This window comes from Ctenopharyngodon idella, chromosome 1 (genome assembly GCF_019924925.1).
Source record: "Ctenopharyngodon idella isolate HZGC_01 chromosome 1, HZGC01, whole genome shotgun sequence".
NCBI classification, from domain to species: Eukaryota; Metazoa; Chordata; class Actinopteri; order Cypriniformes; family Xenocyprididae; genus Ctenopharyngodon; species Ctenopharyngodon idella.
Genome location: NC_067220.1, coordinates 3,575,075 through 3,587,217, shown reverse-complemented (window position 1 = coordinate 3,587,217; position 12,143 = coordinate 3,575,075). Strand labels below are relative to the sequence as shown.

The 12,143-nt window shown below is 37.9% G+C and overlaps 5 protein-coding genes across 6 annotated transcripts in view; 2 read left to right on the top strand and 3 right to left on the bottom strand.

The window, feature by feature from the left end:
• LOC127518316 (microfibril-associated glycoprotein 4-like) overlaps positions 1-104 on the bottom strand; it is a 43,039-nt gene extending 42,935 nt beyond the window's left edge. The window contains exon 1 of the mRNA XM_051904810.1: positions 91-104. Coding sequence (XP_051760770.1) covers positions 91-96 — 6 coding nt within the window. The 5' untranslated portion in view covers positions 97-104. The remainder of the gene's footprint in view (positions 1-90) is intronic.
• Positions 105-917: 813 nt separating this feature from the next.
• pin1 (peptidylprolyl cis/trans isomerase, NIMA-interacting 1) lies at positions 918-3,834 on the bottom strand. The gene is made up of 4 exons (XM_051904910.1): positions 3,664-3,834; positions 2,084-2,284; positions 1,477-1,587; positions 918-1,356 (listed from the first exon to the last, which is right to left on the bottom strand). Exons 1-4 carry the CDS (start codon positions 3,719-3,721, stop codon positions 1,247-1,249), a joined length of 480 nt encoding a protein of 159 aa, XP_051760870.1. The 5' UTR covers positions 3,722-3,834; the 3' UTR covers positions 918-1,246.
• Positions 3,835-5,100: 1,266 nt separating this feature from the next.
• On the top strand, positions 5,101-8,411 carry LOC127518363 (ubiquitin-like protein 5). The gene is made up of 5 exons (XM_051904948.1): positions 5,101-5,185; positions 5,551-5,608; positions 5,698-5,781; positions 5,852-5,889; positions 8,267-8,411. Exons 2-5 carry the CDS (start codon positions 5,553-5,555, stop codon positions 8,308-8,310), a joined length of 222 nt encoding a protein of 73 aa, XP_051760908.1. The 5' UTR covers positions 5,101-5,185; positions 5,551-5,552; the 3' UTR covers positions 8,311-8,411.
• LOC127518372 (ubiquitin-like protein 5) overlaps positions 5,101-12,143 on the top strand; it is a 9,353-nt gene continuing 2,310 nt past the window's right edge. Inside the window, exons 1-4 of one of the 2 annotated variants that reach the window (XM_051904967.1) lie at positions 5,101-5,185; positions 11,596-11,653; positions 11,743-11,826; positions 11,897-11,934. In XM_051904967.1, the coding sequence (XP_051760927.1) occupies positions 11,598-11,653; positions 11,743-11,826; positions 11,897-11,934 (178 nt within the window). In that variant the 5' untranslated portion in view covers positions 5,101-5,185; positions 11,596-11,597. Of the gene's footprint in view, positions 5,186-11,089; positions 11,228-11,595; positions 11,654-11,742; positions 11,827-11,896; positions 11,935-12,143 lie in introns of those variants that run through there. The other variant, XM_051904960.1, reaches the window with a different exon arrangement.
• The window catches only part of LOC127517981 (proto-oncogene vav-like), a 25,911-nt gene continuing 22,212 nt past the window's right edge, over positions 8,445-12,143 (bottom strand). Inside the window, exon 28 of the mRNA XM_051904242.1 lies at positions 8,445-8,841. Within this exon, the coding sequence (XP_051760202.1) occupies positions 8,788-8,841 (54 nt within the window). The 3' untranslated portion in view covers positions 8,445-8,787. The remainder of the gene's footprint in view (positions 8,842-12,143) is intronic.

The window sequence follows — 12,143 nt, the reverse complement described above, 5'->3', positions numbered from 1 at the left end:
TTACAGTCACAGCCCAATACAACAGGAAAAAACATCACACTAAAATCAGCATAATGTGCCTGAAACAATGAAGGAAACCCATGAACTTACTGCCATCTTCTCAATCTCTCCTCAGCAGTGCAGTTTATCTAAAATAAATTAAAAGCTTTATTTAATTTCATTTGTAAACTATATAAAACTCTGGATGTATAATTTAAACGCTGGAGAATAACTCACCGTTTGTGTTCTTCAGTCGCTGAAACGCTCACGTGAAACAAACACTCCTTTAAAAATCTGATGTTCAGGCTCCTCCTTTGTGTCAAAGCCTCTTTGAGGAAATCCTGGTAAAATCCACCACCATATATTTTCACATTTCGTAATCATCCAAAATGTGAATGAATAACAATTCCCTGTTCCTTTTTTTATTGTCATAAAACATCCGTACACAAACAATGTTGTACGATGTTATTGAACATATGGATTCCACCTAAAGAACACTAATAATCTTTTCTCGAGAACTTACCAGCTTTCCACAAACACCCAGATCAAAGAAATCCTCAAATAACAATAATAAAGACTGAATTTGACATGAAATGGCCCCCGTGACCTCAAGCGTCATTCCTTATCACACTCATGATGGAGTTATACAGAAAGACGTTTCACAATCATGAGGATTGACTTTTACTTCTGCAGGAATAACACTCAAATCACAACAAACATGAGAGATGTTATATTAGACTGCATATGATAGGACAATTCCCAGCAGGCTCCTAAAACCTTCAGACCAAAACATTTCCATTTTTCCATTTTAATTTAAACGTTTTATGATTTAATTATTTACCTTTTTTATTAACTTTTCATCAACTCATGAACCTCAGGTTTGGGAAAGCCTGCTTTATAAAAAGATAATTTTCACGCTTTGAAATAAAACAGGAGCATTTTCTTAAGTGACATGGTCAATTTTATTGGTCATTGTTTGGACATACGAACATCTACTGTCCATCATAAGAGCTGGTCACCAGCACCGCTGCAGGACAGCAGACCATGCGAGTGTTTAGCCGTCGGGTGGAGATGCAGGATTCGAAACGCGGCCTGTCAAAAGGCAACTGTAACATGTAAGATCACGGAAACACCGGATGGATTTAACGTGCAGCTTTGACAAGCCAAGCGAGGTTTTTCAGGAAAACAGATTAAGATAAGGAATCGTGGGATAGATGTGTGAGTTATCTGCGGGTGAATGAATGAAGGCATGACGGAGAGGGAATGATTATCCAGTTCTCAGGATGATGTGAACTCCAGACTCGGTGAACACGGGGCCGCTCATGTCTCCGACCTTCAGCGCGAACGAGACGTCTTCAAAGGGCTTCTGCATTTGACCTGATACACACACATATATATGGATTAAGATAGGACACAATGGATAAACGTCAGCAGATGATGCTGATAATCTCATTCGCTGTGAATAATTGTAGATTAATTGTTTATCACTATTCTCACCCCTGCCGAATATGCCCAGGTCTCCTCCGTTCCTCGCTGAGCTGCAGTCGCTGAACTGAGACGCCAAACTCTCAAACTCCTCCTCTCCAGATTTGATCTGTTCAATGTACTCTACACACACACAGAGAACATGACAGCGTTAATTGCGCTTCATCGGCCGCCAGTGTTGCCAAGTCTGTGATTTCCCATGGAACTGGGCTGCTTTAACACTGTTGCCACGGTTTGTTTTTCATGTCTGCGGGTTGAAACGACCCCAAATAACAAGATATTTAGCTCCTGGAATGCAAATTTTGCCAGGGGAATCCCACCAAAAAGCTGATTTTACCCCCCGGAACCCGGTTTTTACGTGACTGGGCTAGATTTGAGTAGCAACTGGGTGGGTTTTGTTGTGAAAACCTGGCAACCCTGTTGGCCGCTCTGAGCCGCAAATCATTTATGATGGAAAAAAAAGAGCCAGATTGCAGCAACTTCCATTTTTATTACTGATTTTGTTCACTTGAACACATGGGATGCTTAATTTGCAAATGTTTTATGCGATATTCCAATTTTTCTGCACAAGTTAAATCTGCAGCTCTGGATGGGAACACAGCTAGTGTGTGTTTCTTACTGTGAATGAGCTGCAGCGCCTCGTCTTTGCTGCGCGTGATGTTCTCCTCTCTCCAGGAGGACGGCCGGCGTGACTGGTTGTGTTTGACCAGCAGGTGAGAGCAGCGAACTTTCTCCACCTCGCCGACCCCGTCAGCCCCCGATCCGCTCGGCCGCTCCCACTGACTCGCATTAGTGATGTGATTGAAGTAATAAACCCGACCTGAGGCACACAGAGAGAAAATTAAGAAACGATTCTTACTATTATCAATGTTGAAAACCTTGACACAACAGCATTCAAAACTTTGGGGTGATTAAGATTTTAAAAATTCACACATTTTTATTCATCACACATGCATTCAACTGATAAAAGTGACAGTAAATACATGTATAATGTAACAAAATATTTCTATTTCAAATAAATGCTGTTCTTCTAATGCTGAAAATTAAAAATGTATTACATTTTCCACAAATACATGAAGCAGCACAACTGTTTTCAACACTGATTATAATCATAAATGTTTCTTGATCATCAAATCATCATATTAGAATGATTTCTGAAGGATCATGTGACACTGAAGACTGGAGTAATGATGCTGAAAATTCAGCTTTGATCACAGGAATAAATTACACTTTACTATATATTCACATAGAAAACAGCTATTTTAAACTGTAATAATAATATTTCACTGTTTTACTGTATTTTTGATCAAATAAATGCAGCAGAGACTCCTTTCAGAAACATAAAAAAAAAAAAAAACTTAATATTTATTCAAATTTTTTACCCATAATGTGTGTATAACATTACATTTAATTATTTACAGTACATTAACCTTATATATATATGGATGAGAGAGAGAACTTAAAGCAGAAGCAGACAAGTACCTTAGATTGAAGATTAATAAAAAATATATACACTTTAATATTACAGTCTTGTACTCTCTTGGTGCACTGTAATGGACTATTTTTCTTAGAGTAAGCTTTAAAATCACCTGCAAGAAAGATAATGAAATCATTTCCACTCAAATCAATACTTTATGTCCATATATTTATTTTGTAAATAGCCGTGTAAGTGAAATAATGCATAAACTGACAGAATTAACCTTTTCAACGAACTGTCCGTGATGACAGGCTGAGTGGACATTAAATATTTCGTAGTTTTACAACATATTTACTCGTAATTTAATCAAATAAAATTGAAAACACAAAAATGATCAACTGACGAAGCTCTCGAGAGATACCGTTACTGAACTAACGCTGTGTCAACCTTTAAATGCTCAATATCAGTCTGGCCCAGACGGGCTATAGTTCATCTTTAGTTATTCAAGGTGTTTAGAAATTCAAATGTTTTGATATTTATATATTCAATGTGTGACGTTTTCACTCATTAGATCTTAAACACCGAGCATCTCTGAATCCATCGCTCGTGCTGGGCGTATAATCAGTTCAGTCAGGTTGGGTTTAGCATCGGCTCTCGCGCGGGCTCAGTTGTTTTTGGCGGTTCGGTGTCGGTTAGCCATTTAGCATACGCATCTGATCACACGCGCCCAAACACAGACTCTGTTCCGGGTTTAAACAGGACAACGGACCGCCATGACTCACCTGAACTCCGGCTCATGCGCTTCTCCCACCCGGACGGCAGCTTCTCATCGTCAGACATGATTTCAGAATGGTGTCGGTTCGGCTCGGCGCGGGTCTGATCTGATGTAGCGCCAATGCTGCTGCAGTGACCAGACTGACCGACAGAGGGCGGCAGAGAAGAAGCACTGGAAAACAACACTTTACCCATGGAAGCTTGTTTCAAAAATCATGCTTTTGTAAATTATGACATAAAAAGTCAAAATTATGACATATGAAATATCAAAAAGTTAAAGTACAAATTACATAAAATGTCGTAACTGACATAAATCGAAATTATGACATAAAAGGTAAAAATTGACATAAAAAGTCAAAATTATGACATGAAATATCAAAAAGTTAAAGTACAAATTATTACATAAAAGTACATAAATCGTTGCAACTGACACATAAAAAGTAAAATTATGACAAGAATGACTAACATTACCAGATATCATGTGTGATGCTACAGCGGTTTGACAACGATGTTAATTGACATACTAAGTCGAAATTGTGACATATAAGTCGAAATATGACTTAAAAAGTCATACTTATGGCTTAAAAACGTCGAAATTATGACATAAAAAGTGTCTTGCTGGTAGAATTAGCATTAAGGTGGTGTAATTTGTGTTATTGTGAGTTTTCTTATGTTCTATTTTACTATTATTCGATAGATTCGATTGATTGATTTTTTTTTTAAATAAATATATATATATATATTTCTCACATTTTAAAAAAGATTCACGACGCCGTACATCGATTAGCGGCAATTACACTCCTGGAATATCGTTGGTGAAACTCGCTGTCAGTCAAACGTGCGCGCATCTGACCGACAGAGGGCGACAGAGAAGCAGCACTGGAAAACAACACTTTACCCACGGAAGCTTGTTTCTGCCACATAAGAGAAAGAAAATCATGCTTTTGTAAATTATGACATAAAAAGTAAAAATTATGACATTAAAAAGATAAAGTAAATTTTTTTACAAAAATGACATAAAAAGTCAAAATTATGACTCTTAACAGATATCACGTGTGATGCTACAGCGGTTTCACAACAACGATAAATTCGATGTTAACATAGGCCTACTCTGTCGAAATATGACTTAAAAAGTCGTACTTATGACATAAAACGTCGAAATTATGACATAAAAAAGTGTCCTGTTGGTGGGGTTAAGGTGGTGTAATTTGTGTTATTGTGAGTTTCTTATGTTCTATTTTGCCATTATTCGATATAATCGATTGATAGTTTCTTCTTTCTAATTTCTCACATTTTAAAAAAGACATTCACGACGCCTTACATCGATTAGCGGCAATTTCCATGGTGACCTCATCCTTCTACGCTCTTCGCGAATATCGTTGGTGAAACTCGCTGTCAGTCAAACTTGCGCGCATCTGATTGGCCAAACGTGAGCGGATGTTTTCACGGCGCTGGTTTACGGCAAACGCCTGCGAGTCTGCGTGAGAAACGCGTCTGATTATCTGCGGGAACAAACGACAGAAAAATCAGGTAGAAATCTACAAACTTCACTCGGTTTGTCGATTATTTACACGCGTAATCAATGTGACTGTTTCTAGAATTTAACACATTTGTGTGTTTAAACGAAACCCTTCGCATTTAATGGTAAAGATGCTGCTGGATGAGCTGAAAACCATAACAGCCTCAATGAGATTAAAATAATAACATTTAAGAGACCGTTACTGATACTCATTTAATAATAGTTATTTAAAACAGAACGTAATGATAATAAAAAAGTCAATGTCATTATTTTTACTAAAAATATGTACAGAACAGCATATAGTGATCAATAACACAGTGAGGAAAGCTCGTGAATGATTGACAGCGGTGCTTGAATCACGTGATGTCTGTTTCAGAGATGATTGAGGTGGTGTGTAACGACCGTTTGGGGAAGAAGGTTCGAGTCAAATGCAAGTATCCTTTGAAGCGCTGTGTGACAGTCCCAGTTTGACTGTGTGTCTGCGTTTTGTGAGGGTTGTGTCGGTCTTAACCGTGTGTGTCAGTCAGGAGGACAAGATCGGAGACCTGAAGAAGCTGATCGCGGCTCAGACGGGCACGCGCTGGGACAAGATCGTGCTCAAGAAATGGTGAGAATGACCGTCACGTGTGGAGAATCTAGCAGTCAGTGTGATTATAATGTGATGTGTCTGTGTGCAGGTACACCATATTCAAGGACCACGTGACACTGGGAGACTGTATCCTTCACACGCTTTGTTGGGTTTGATTCATCTCCGCCAATCATTTCATCTCGTCCCTCAGTGTATCAATGATCTGAAACACATTTACACTAGGGACATGATGACTATTAGGAAGTATATTGTGGAAGGTCATATAATCAGCTTTGGGCTTGTTCACAATCATGTCAACTGCATCTGGGCCAAATTTTGTGTTGATATCTCAAAACAATCAAATGTTATGGCATTTTGAACCATCAGTTTTTATCAAAAGTCCAAAAAAATCTTCAAACAAACAAGTGTTTTACTGATCATAAGAGCTAAACACCACAATAACACAAAGATATTTATAATTACATAGAATAAGAAGTAATAAGATTCTTCTATCCTGTGGCGTACGGTAAATCAAGACCTGCCAATCTGATCGATCGATGCTGTAAAACAGTGTCCGATTGGTCCACATCGTCCCGTCCGATCCAGTTTCCATTGGTTGAACTTTAAAATGAGATTGGTAAACACTGCGTCGTGATCGGATCCGTAAATCCTATAGCTTTGGCCGAGCAGCATGTCAGTGTCACTCCATGAGGAAGATCTAGGCATCATGTGATGTTGTGTTCGGGCTCGTTTGAATAGAGACAACCTTCTCTAAATAAAGATGTGTGATTTACTATGGTTTACTAAAGTTTCTCAAAGTTACAATGCAGAATGTGGCACAAAACCTCATCTGTATACCATTTACATGCTCCAAAAAAAACCCTCTTTACATGCGCGTCTGCGGGAGCTTTTTACGGTTTTACGTCATCATATTGCGATCGGTTTGTGAGATCGTCCAAATGTAGTGACTACCGATCGAGTCATTATCGGCCGATCGATCAGAACATCCCTACGCACCGTTTTAAAAGCACATGGTGCACATGGAAAAGGGGATTTTGACGGGCCTGGAAATCTTTAAAAGTCTCATCAGTGTCTATAGTGAATGTAGAGAGTATATCGCTAGTTAATGCATTTACTAACATTAAAGGGATAGTTCACCTAAAAATGAAAATTAGCCCAAGCTTTACTCACCCTGAAACCATCCTAGTGTATATGACTTTCTTCTTTCTGATGAACACAGTCGGAGATATATTTAATAATATCCTAACTCTTCTAAGCTTTATGATGGGAGTGAATGGGGGGTGAGATTTTGAAGCCCAAAAAAGCACATCCATCCATCATAAAAATAATCCATACGGCTCCAGAGGGTTAATAAAGGCCTTCTGAAGCGAAGCGATGGGTTTTTGTAAGAAAAATATCCATATTTAAAACCTTATTAACTATAATAACTAGCTTCCAGCAGACGGCTGTACACATTGATTTGCGGCGGGAGAGTGACCTCTGACCCGACACATGACGTGATGATGAGGAGAGAGCAAAACAAAACAATGTTCATAAAAATTAGAAGTCTAAAACAGGATTTTTAAAGAGAAATGTCAAGGAATTTTGATATATGAGAAGAGGAGTTTGAGTTTGTTGCACAGCCATATTTGTTTAAACCGTGAGAGGCGTCTGAGCTTACGACACTCCTACATGCCGCAAGTCAACTTGCGCGGTATAGCGTTTATAAAGTTTTAAAAATCAATATTTTTTGTACAGAAACCAATCACTTTGCTTCATAAGGCCTTTATTAACCACCTGGAGTCATATGGATTATATTTATGATGAATGGATGCACTTTTTTGTGCTTCAAAATCTCACCCCCCATTCACTACATCATAAAGCTTGGAAGAGGCAGGATATTTATGTGTTCGTCTGAAAGAAGATAGTCATATACACCTAGGATGTGTAGAGTAATTAGTATATTCTATATCTAATTACACTGGTAAATAAGTAATTAGTAGCTAGTAATTTTTTTAGAGTAACTTACCCAACAGTAATGTAAACTCAGAAGCTTTAAATCAGAGGTGTTCATGTTTGAAAGACCAATTTATACAGTAATATTAAATATTATCTGAAGAGAAACATAACAGAGAAACTGTTATTAATCTCATGATTACAGAAAACATTCTCTACAGTCACATCCATTGTGTTAGATATGAATACATATTATAATAATTTGTTTTTATTAATTTATTTGCATAATTAGATTTTTTTTTAATCTGCATTAAATAATATTAACAGATGCAACGTTTGGTTTTATTAATGTGTCAGTAAATGTTGAAATTAACATGAATGATTAAGATGAATGAAAGCTGTAGAAATCATTGTTAGTTCAGGTTAACTAATGAAGTTACTAATGTCAGCAAATGAAACCATACTGTAAAGTGTTAAGATTATATCATATGTGAGTTAGTGTGTCTGTATGAAACATTCAGTCTGTCTATTATGTGAAATTGTTCATATCTTTGACTCTGATCATCAGATGAAATCCATGACGGCATGAACCTGGAGCTGTATTACCAGTAGAAAACACACACACACACTCATCATGTCTCGAAGCATCAGAATATCTGTTCAGTTGAATTGTTTTGATATTATTTGGAAATAAAACTCATATTTATGTATGATCAAGCCTCTGTTTTTGATGAACAGCACTCGTGTTTTCAAACAAACATGTTTAATCAGAATCTCAAGGAAAAAACACCTTATTACATCCACTGAAATATCAACATCTCGTAAAGCACAAGAGTCGATGATCTGAGAAATAATCTAAATTAAGTCACTCCAAACAAGTGAACAAACATATCCAAACAAAAATCATTCAGTTGGTCTGTCGTCTAGTGAAAAACACTCATGAATGGAAACTCTCTATATACAAGCCAACAAACCCCAGGCGGAGATCATGTAAACGACTGATTGTGGCTGTGTCTCAGTTCGGGACGCAGCTCGTGTGGCCTCGCGAGAGTTACGTTCAGTGTGACGGTGAATGAAGGTGTTGATTGGTCAGCAGTAATCTGAATGGTCCTCCTCCACGTAATTAGCAGGAAACAAGCCCACCTGTAGAAGAACACTCGTGTTAATAAACCGTGAACAGAACGGGACGGTTCAGACAGAAACCAACATCATTTACTCGTCCTCATGCTGCTGCAAACACGTATGACCTTCTTATTCATAAACCTGTCGTATCAGCACAGATGAGATCTGTATGGAAGCTTGTTTCTGCCATGGAATAAAAAGGTAAGTATTGTTAAAGGGTTAGTTCACCCAAAAATAAAAATAATGTCATTTATTACTCACCCTCATGCCGTTCCACACCCGTAAGACCTTCATTCATCTTCAGAACACAAATTAAGATATTTTTGATGAAATCTGATGGCTCAGTGAGGCCTACATAGCCAGCAATGACATTTCCTCTCTCAAGATCCATTAATGTACTAAAAACATATTTAAATCAGTTCATGTGAGTACAGTGGTTCAATATTAATATTATAAAGCCACGAGAATATTTTTGGTGCACCAAAAAAAACAAAATAACGACTTATATAGTGATGGCCGATTTCAAAACACTGCTTCATGAAGCTTCGGAGTGTTATGAATCAGCGTGTCGAATCAGCGGTTCGGAGCGCCAAAGTCACGTGATTTCAGCAGTTTGGCGGTTTGACACACGATCCGAATCATGATTCGACACGCTGATTTATAACGCTCTGAAGCTTCAGGAAGCAGTGTTTTGAAATCGGCCATCACTATATAAGTTGTTATTTTGTTTTTTTGGCGCACCAAAAATATTCTCGTGGCTTTGTAATATTAATATTGAACCACTGTACTCACATGAACTGATTTAAATATGTTTTTAGTACATTAATGGATCTTGAGAGAGGAAATGTCATTGCTGGCTATGGAGGCCTCACTGAGCCATCGGATTTCAACAAAAATATCTTAATTTGTGTTCTGAAGATGAACGAAGGTCTTACGGGTGTGGAACGGCATGAGGGTGAGTAATAAATGACAGAATTTTCATTTTTGGGTGAACTAACCCTTTAATGTTACGGCTGTTACAGTTATCCTTAGTTATTACAATTATTGTTACAGTTTAACAGTTATCGTTACAGTTATTGTTACGTTTTAGTTATCGGTACATTTTTAGTTACAGTTACGTTACAGTTGTTGTTAGTTATTGTTAGTTATCATTACAGTTTTAGTTACATATATTGTTACAGTTATCGTTACGTTTTAGTTAGTTATCGTTACAGTTATCGTTAGTTATTAGTTATCGTTACAGTTATCGTTAGTTATCGTTATGTATCCTTAGTTGTTGTTAAATTTATCGTTACAGTTATCGCTACAGTTATCGACAGTTATCCTTAGCGATTGTTAAAGTTATTGTTACCATTATCCTTACAGTTATTAAATACTTTATTTTAATGTAGCCTATTTAAAAAGTCTCTGTGTGATCAAAAATCTTTTTACAGGAATGTCCTAGCCAAGATATAAAATGTAAAGTTTTTAAATATAAACTGGTGCTGAGTTTATGGAGAAGATGTGCATTTGTGTTCCTGAAGATGGTCCTACATGAGGGCGAGTAAATGTTGTTTTTAGGTCTCTTTGCAGTGTGAAATGTGTGTGTCGTACCCTGCCGTACACCTCTCCTCTCCACCAGCCGTTGTGAGCTTTCTTGGAGATGATTTTGACGGTGTCTCCCTCCCGCAGCGAGAGTTCGGTTCGGTGGTGAAACTCGCTGTCAGTCAAACGTGCGCGCATCTGACCGACAGAGGGCGACAGAGAAGCAGCACTGGAAAACAACACTTTACCCATGGAAGCTTGTTTCTGCCACATAAGAGAAAAAAAAAAATCATGCTTTTGTAAATTATGACATAAAAAGTAAAAATTATGACATTAAAAAGATAAAGTAAAAATTATTACAAAAATGACATAAAAAGTCAAAATTATGACTCTTAACAGATATCACGTGTGATGCTACAGCGGTTTCACAACAACGATAAATTCGATGTTAACATAGGCCTACTCTGTCGAAATATGACTTAAAAAGTCGTACTTATGACATAAAACGTCGAAATTATGACATAAAAAAGTGTCCTGTTGGCGGGGTTAAGGTGGTGTAATTTGTGTTATTGTGAGTTTCTTATGTTCTATTTTGCCATTATTCGATATAATCGATTGATAGTTTCTTCTTTCTAATTTCTCACATTTTAAAAAAGACATTCACGACGCCTTACATCGATTAGCGGCAATTTCCATGGTGACCTCATCCTTCTACGCTCTTCGCGAATATCGTTGGTGAAACTCGCTGTCAGTCAAACTTGCGCGCATCTGATTGGCCAAACGTGAGCGGATGTTTTCACGGCGCTGGTTTACGGCAAACGCCTGCGAGTCTGCGTGAGAAACGCGTCTGATTATCTGCGGGAACAAACGACAGAAAAATCAGGTAGAAATCTACAAACTTCACTCGGTTTGTCGATTATTTACACGCGTAATCAGTGTGACTGTTTCTAGAATTTAACACATTTGTGTGTTTAAACGAAACCCTTCGCATTTAATGGTAAAGATGCTGCTGGATGAGCTGAAAACCATAACAGCCTCAATGAGATTAAAATAATAACATTTAAGAGACCGTTACTGATACTCATTTAATAATAGTTATTTAAAACAGAACGTAATGATAATAAAAAAGAAGTCAATGTCATTATTATTACTAAAAATATATACAGAACAGCATATTGTGATCAATAACACAGTGAGGAAAGCTCGTGAATGATTGACAGCGGTGCTTGAATCACGTGATGTCTGTTTCAGAGATGATTGAGGTGGTGTGTAACGACCGTTTGGGGAAGAAGGTTCGAGTCAAATGCAAGTATCCTTTGAAGCGCTGTGTGACAGTCCCAGTTTGACTGTGTGTCTGCGTTTTGTGAGGGTTGTGTCGGTCTTAACCGTGTGTGTCAGTCAGGAGGACAAGATCGGAGACCTGAAGAAGCTGATCGCGGCTCAGACGGGCACGCGCTGGGACAAGATCGTGCTCAAGAAATGGTGAGAATGACCGTCACGTGTGGAGAATCTAGCAGTCAGTGTGATTATAATGTGATGTGTCTGTGTGCAGGTACACCATATTCAAGGACCACGTGACACTGGGAGACTGTATCCTTCACACGCTTTGTTGGGTTTGATTCATCTCCGCCAATCATTTCATCTCGTCCCTCAGTGTATCAATGATCTGAAACACATTTACACTAGGGACATGATGACTATTAGGAAGTATATTGTGGAAGGTCATATAATCAACTTTGGGCTTGTTCACAATCATGTCAACTGCATCTGGGCCAAATTTTGTGTTGACATCTCAAAAC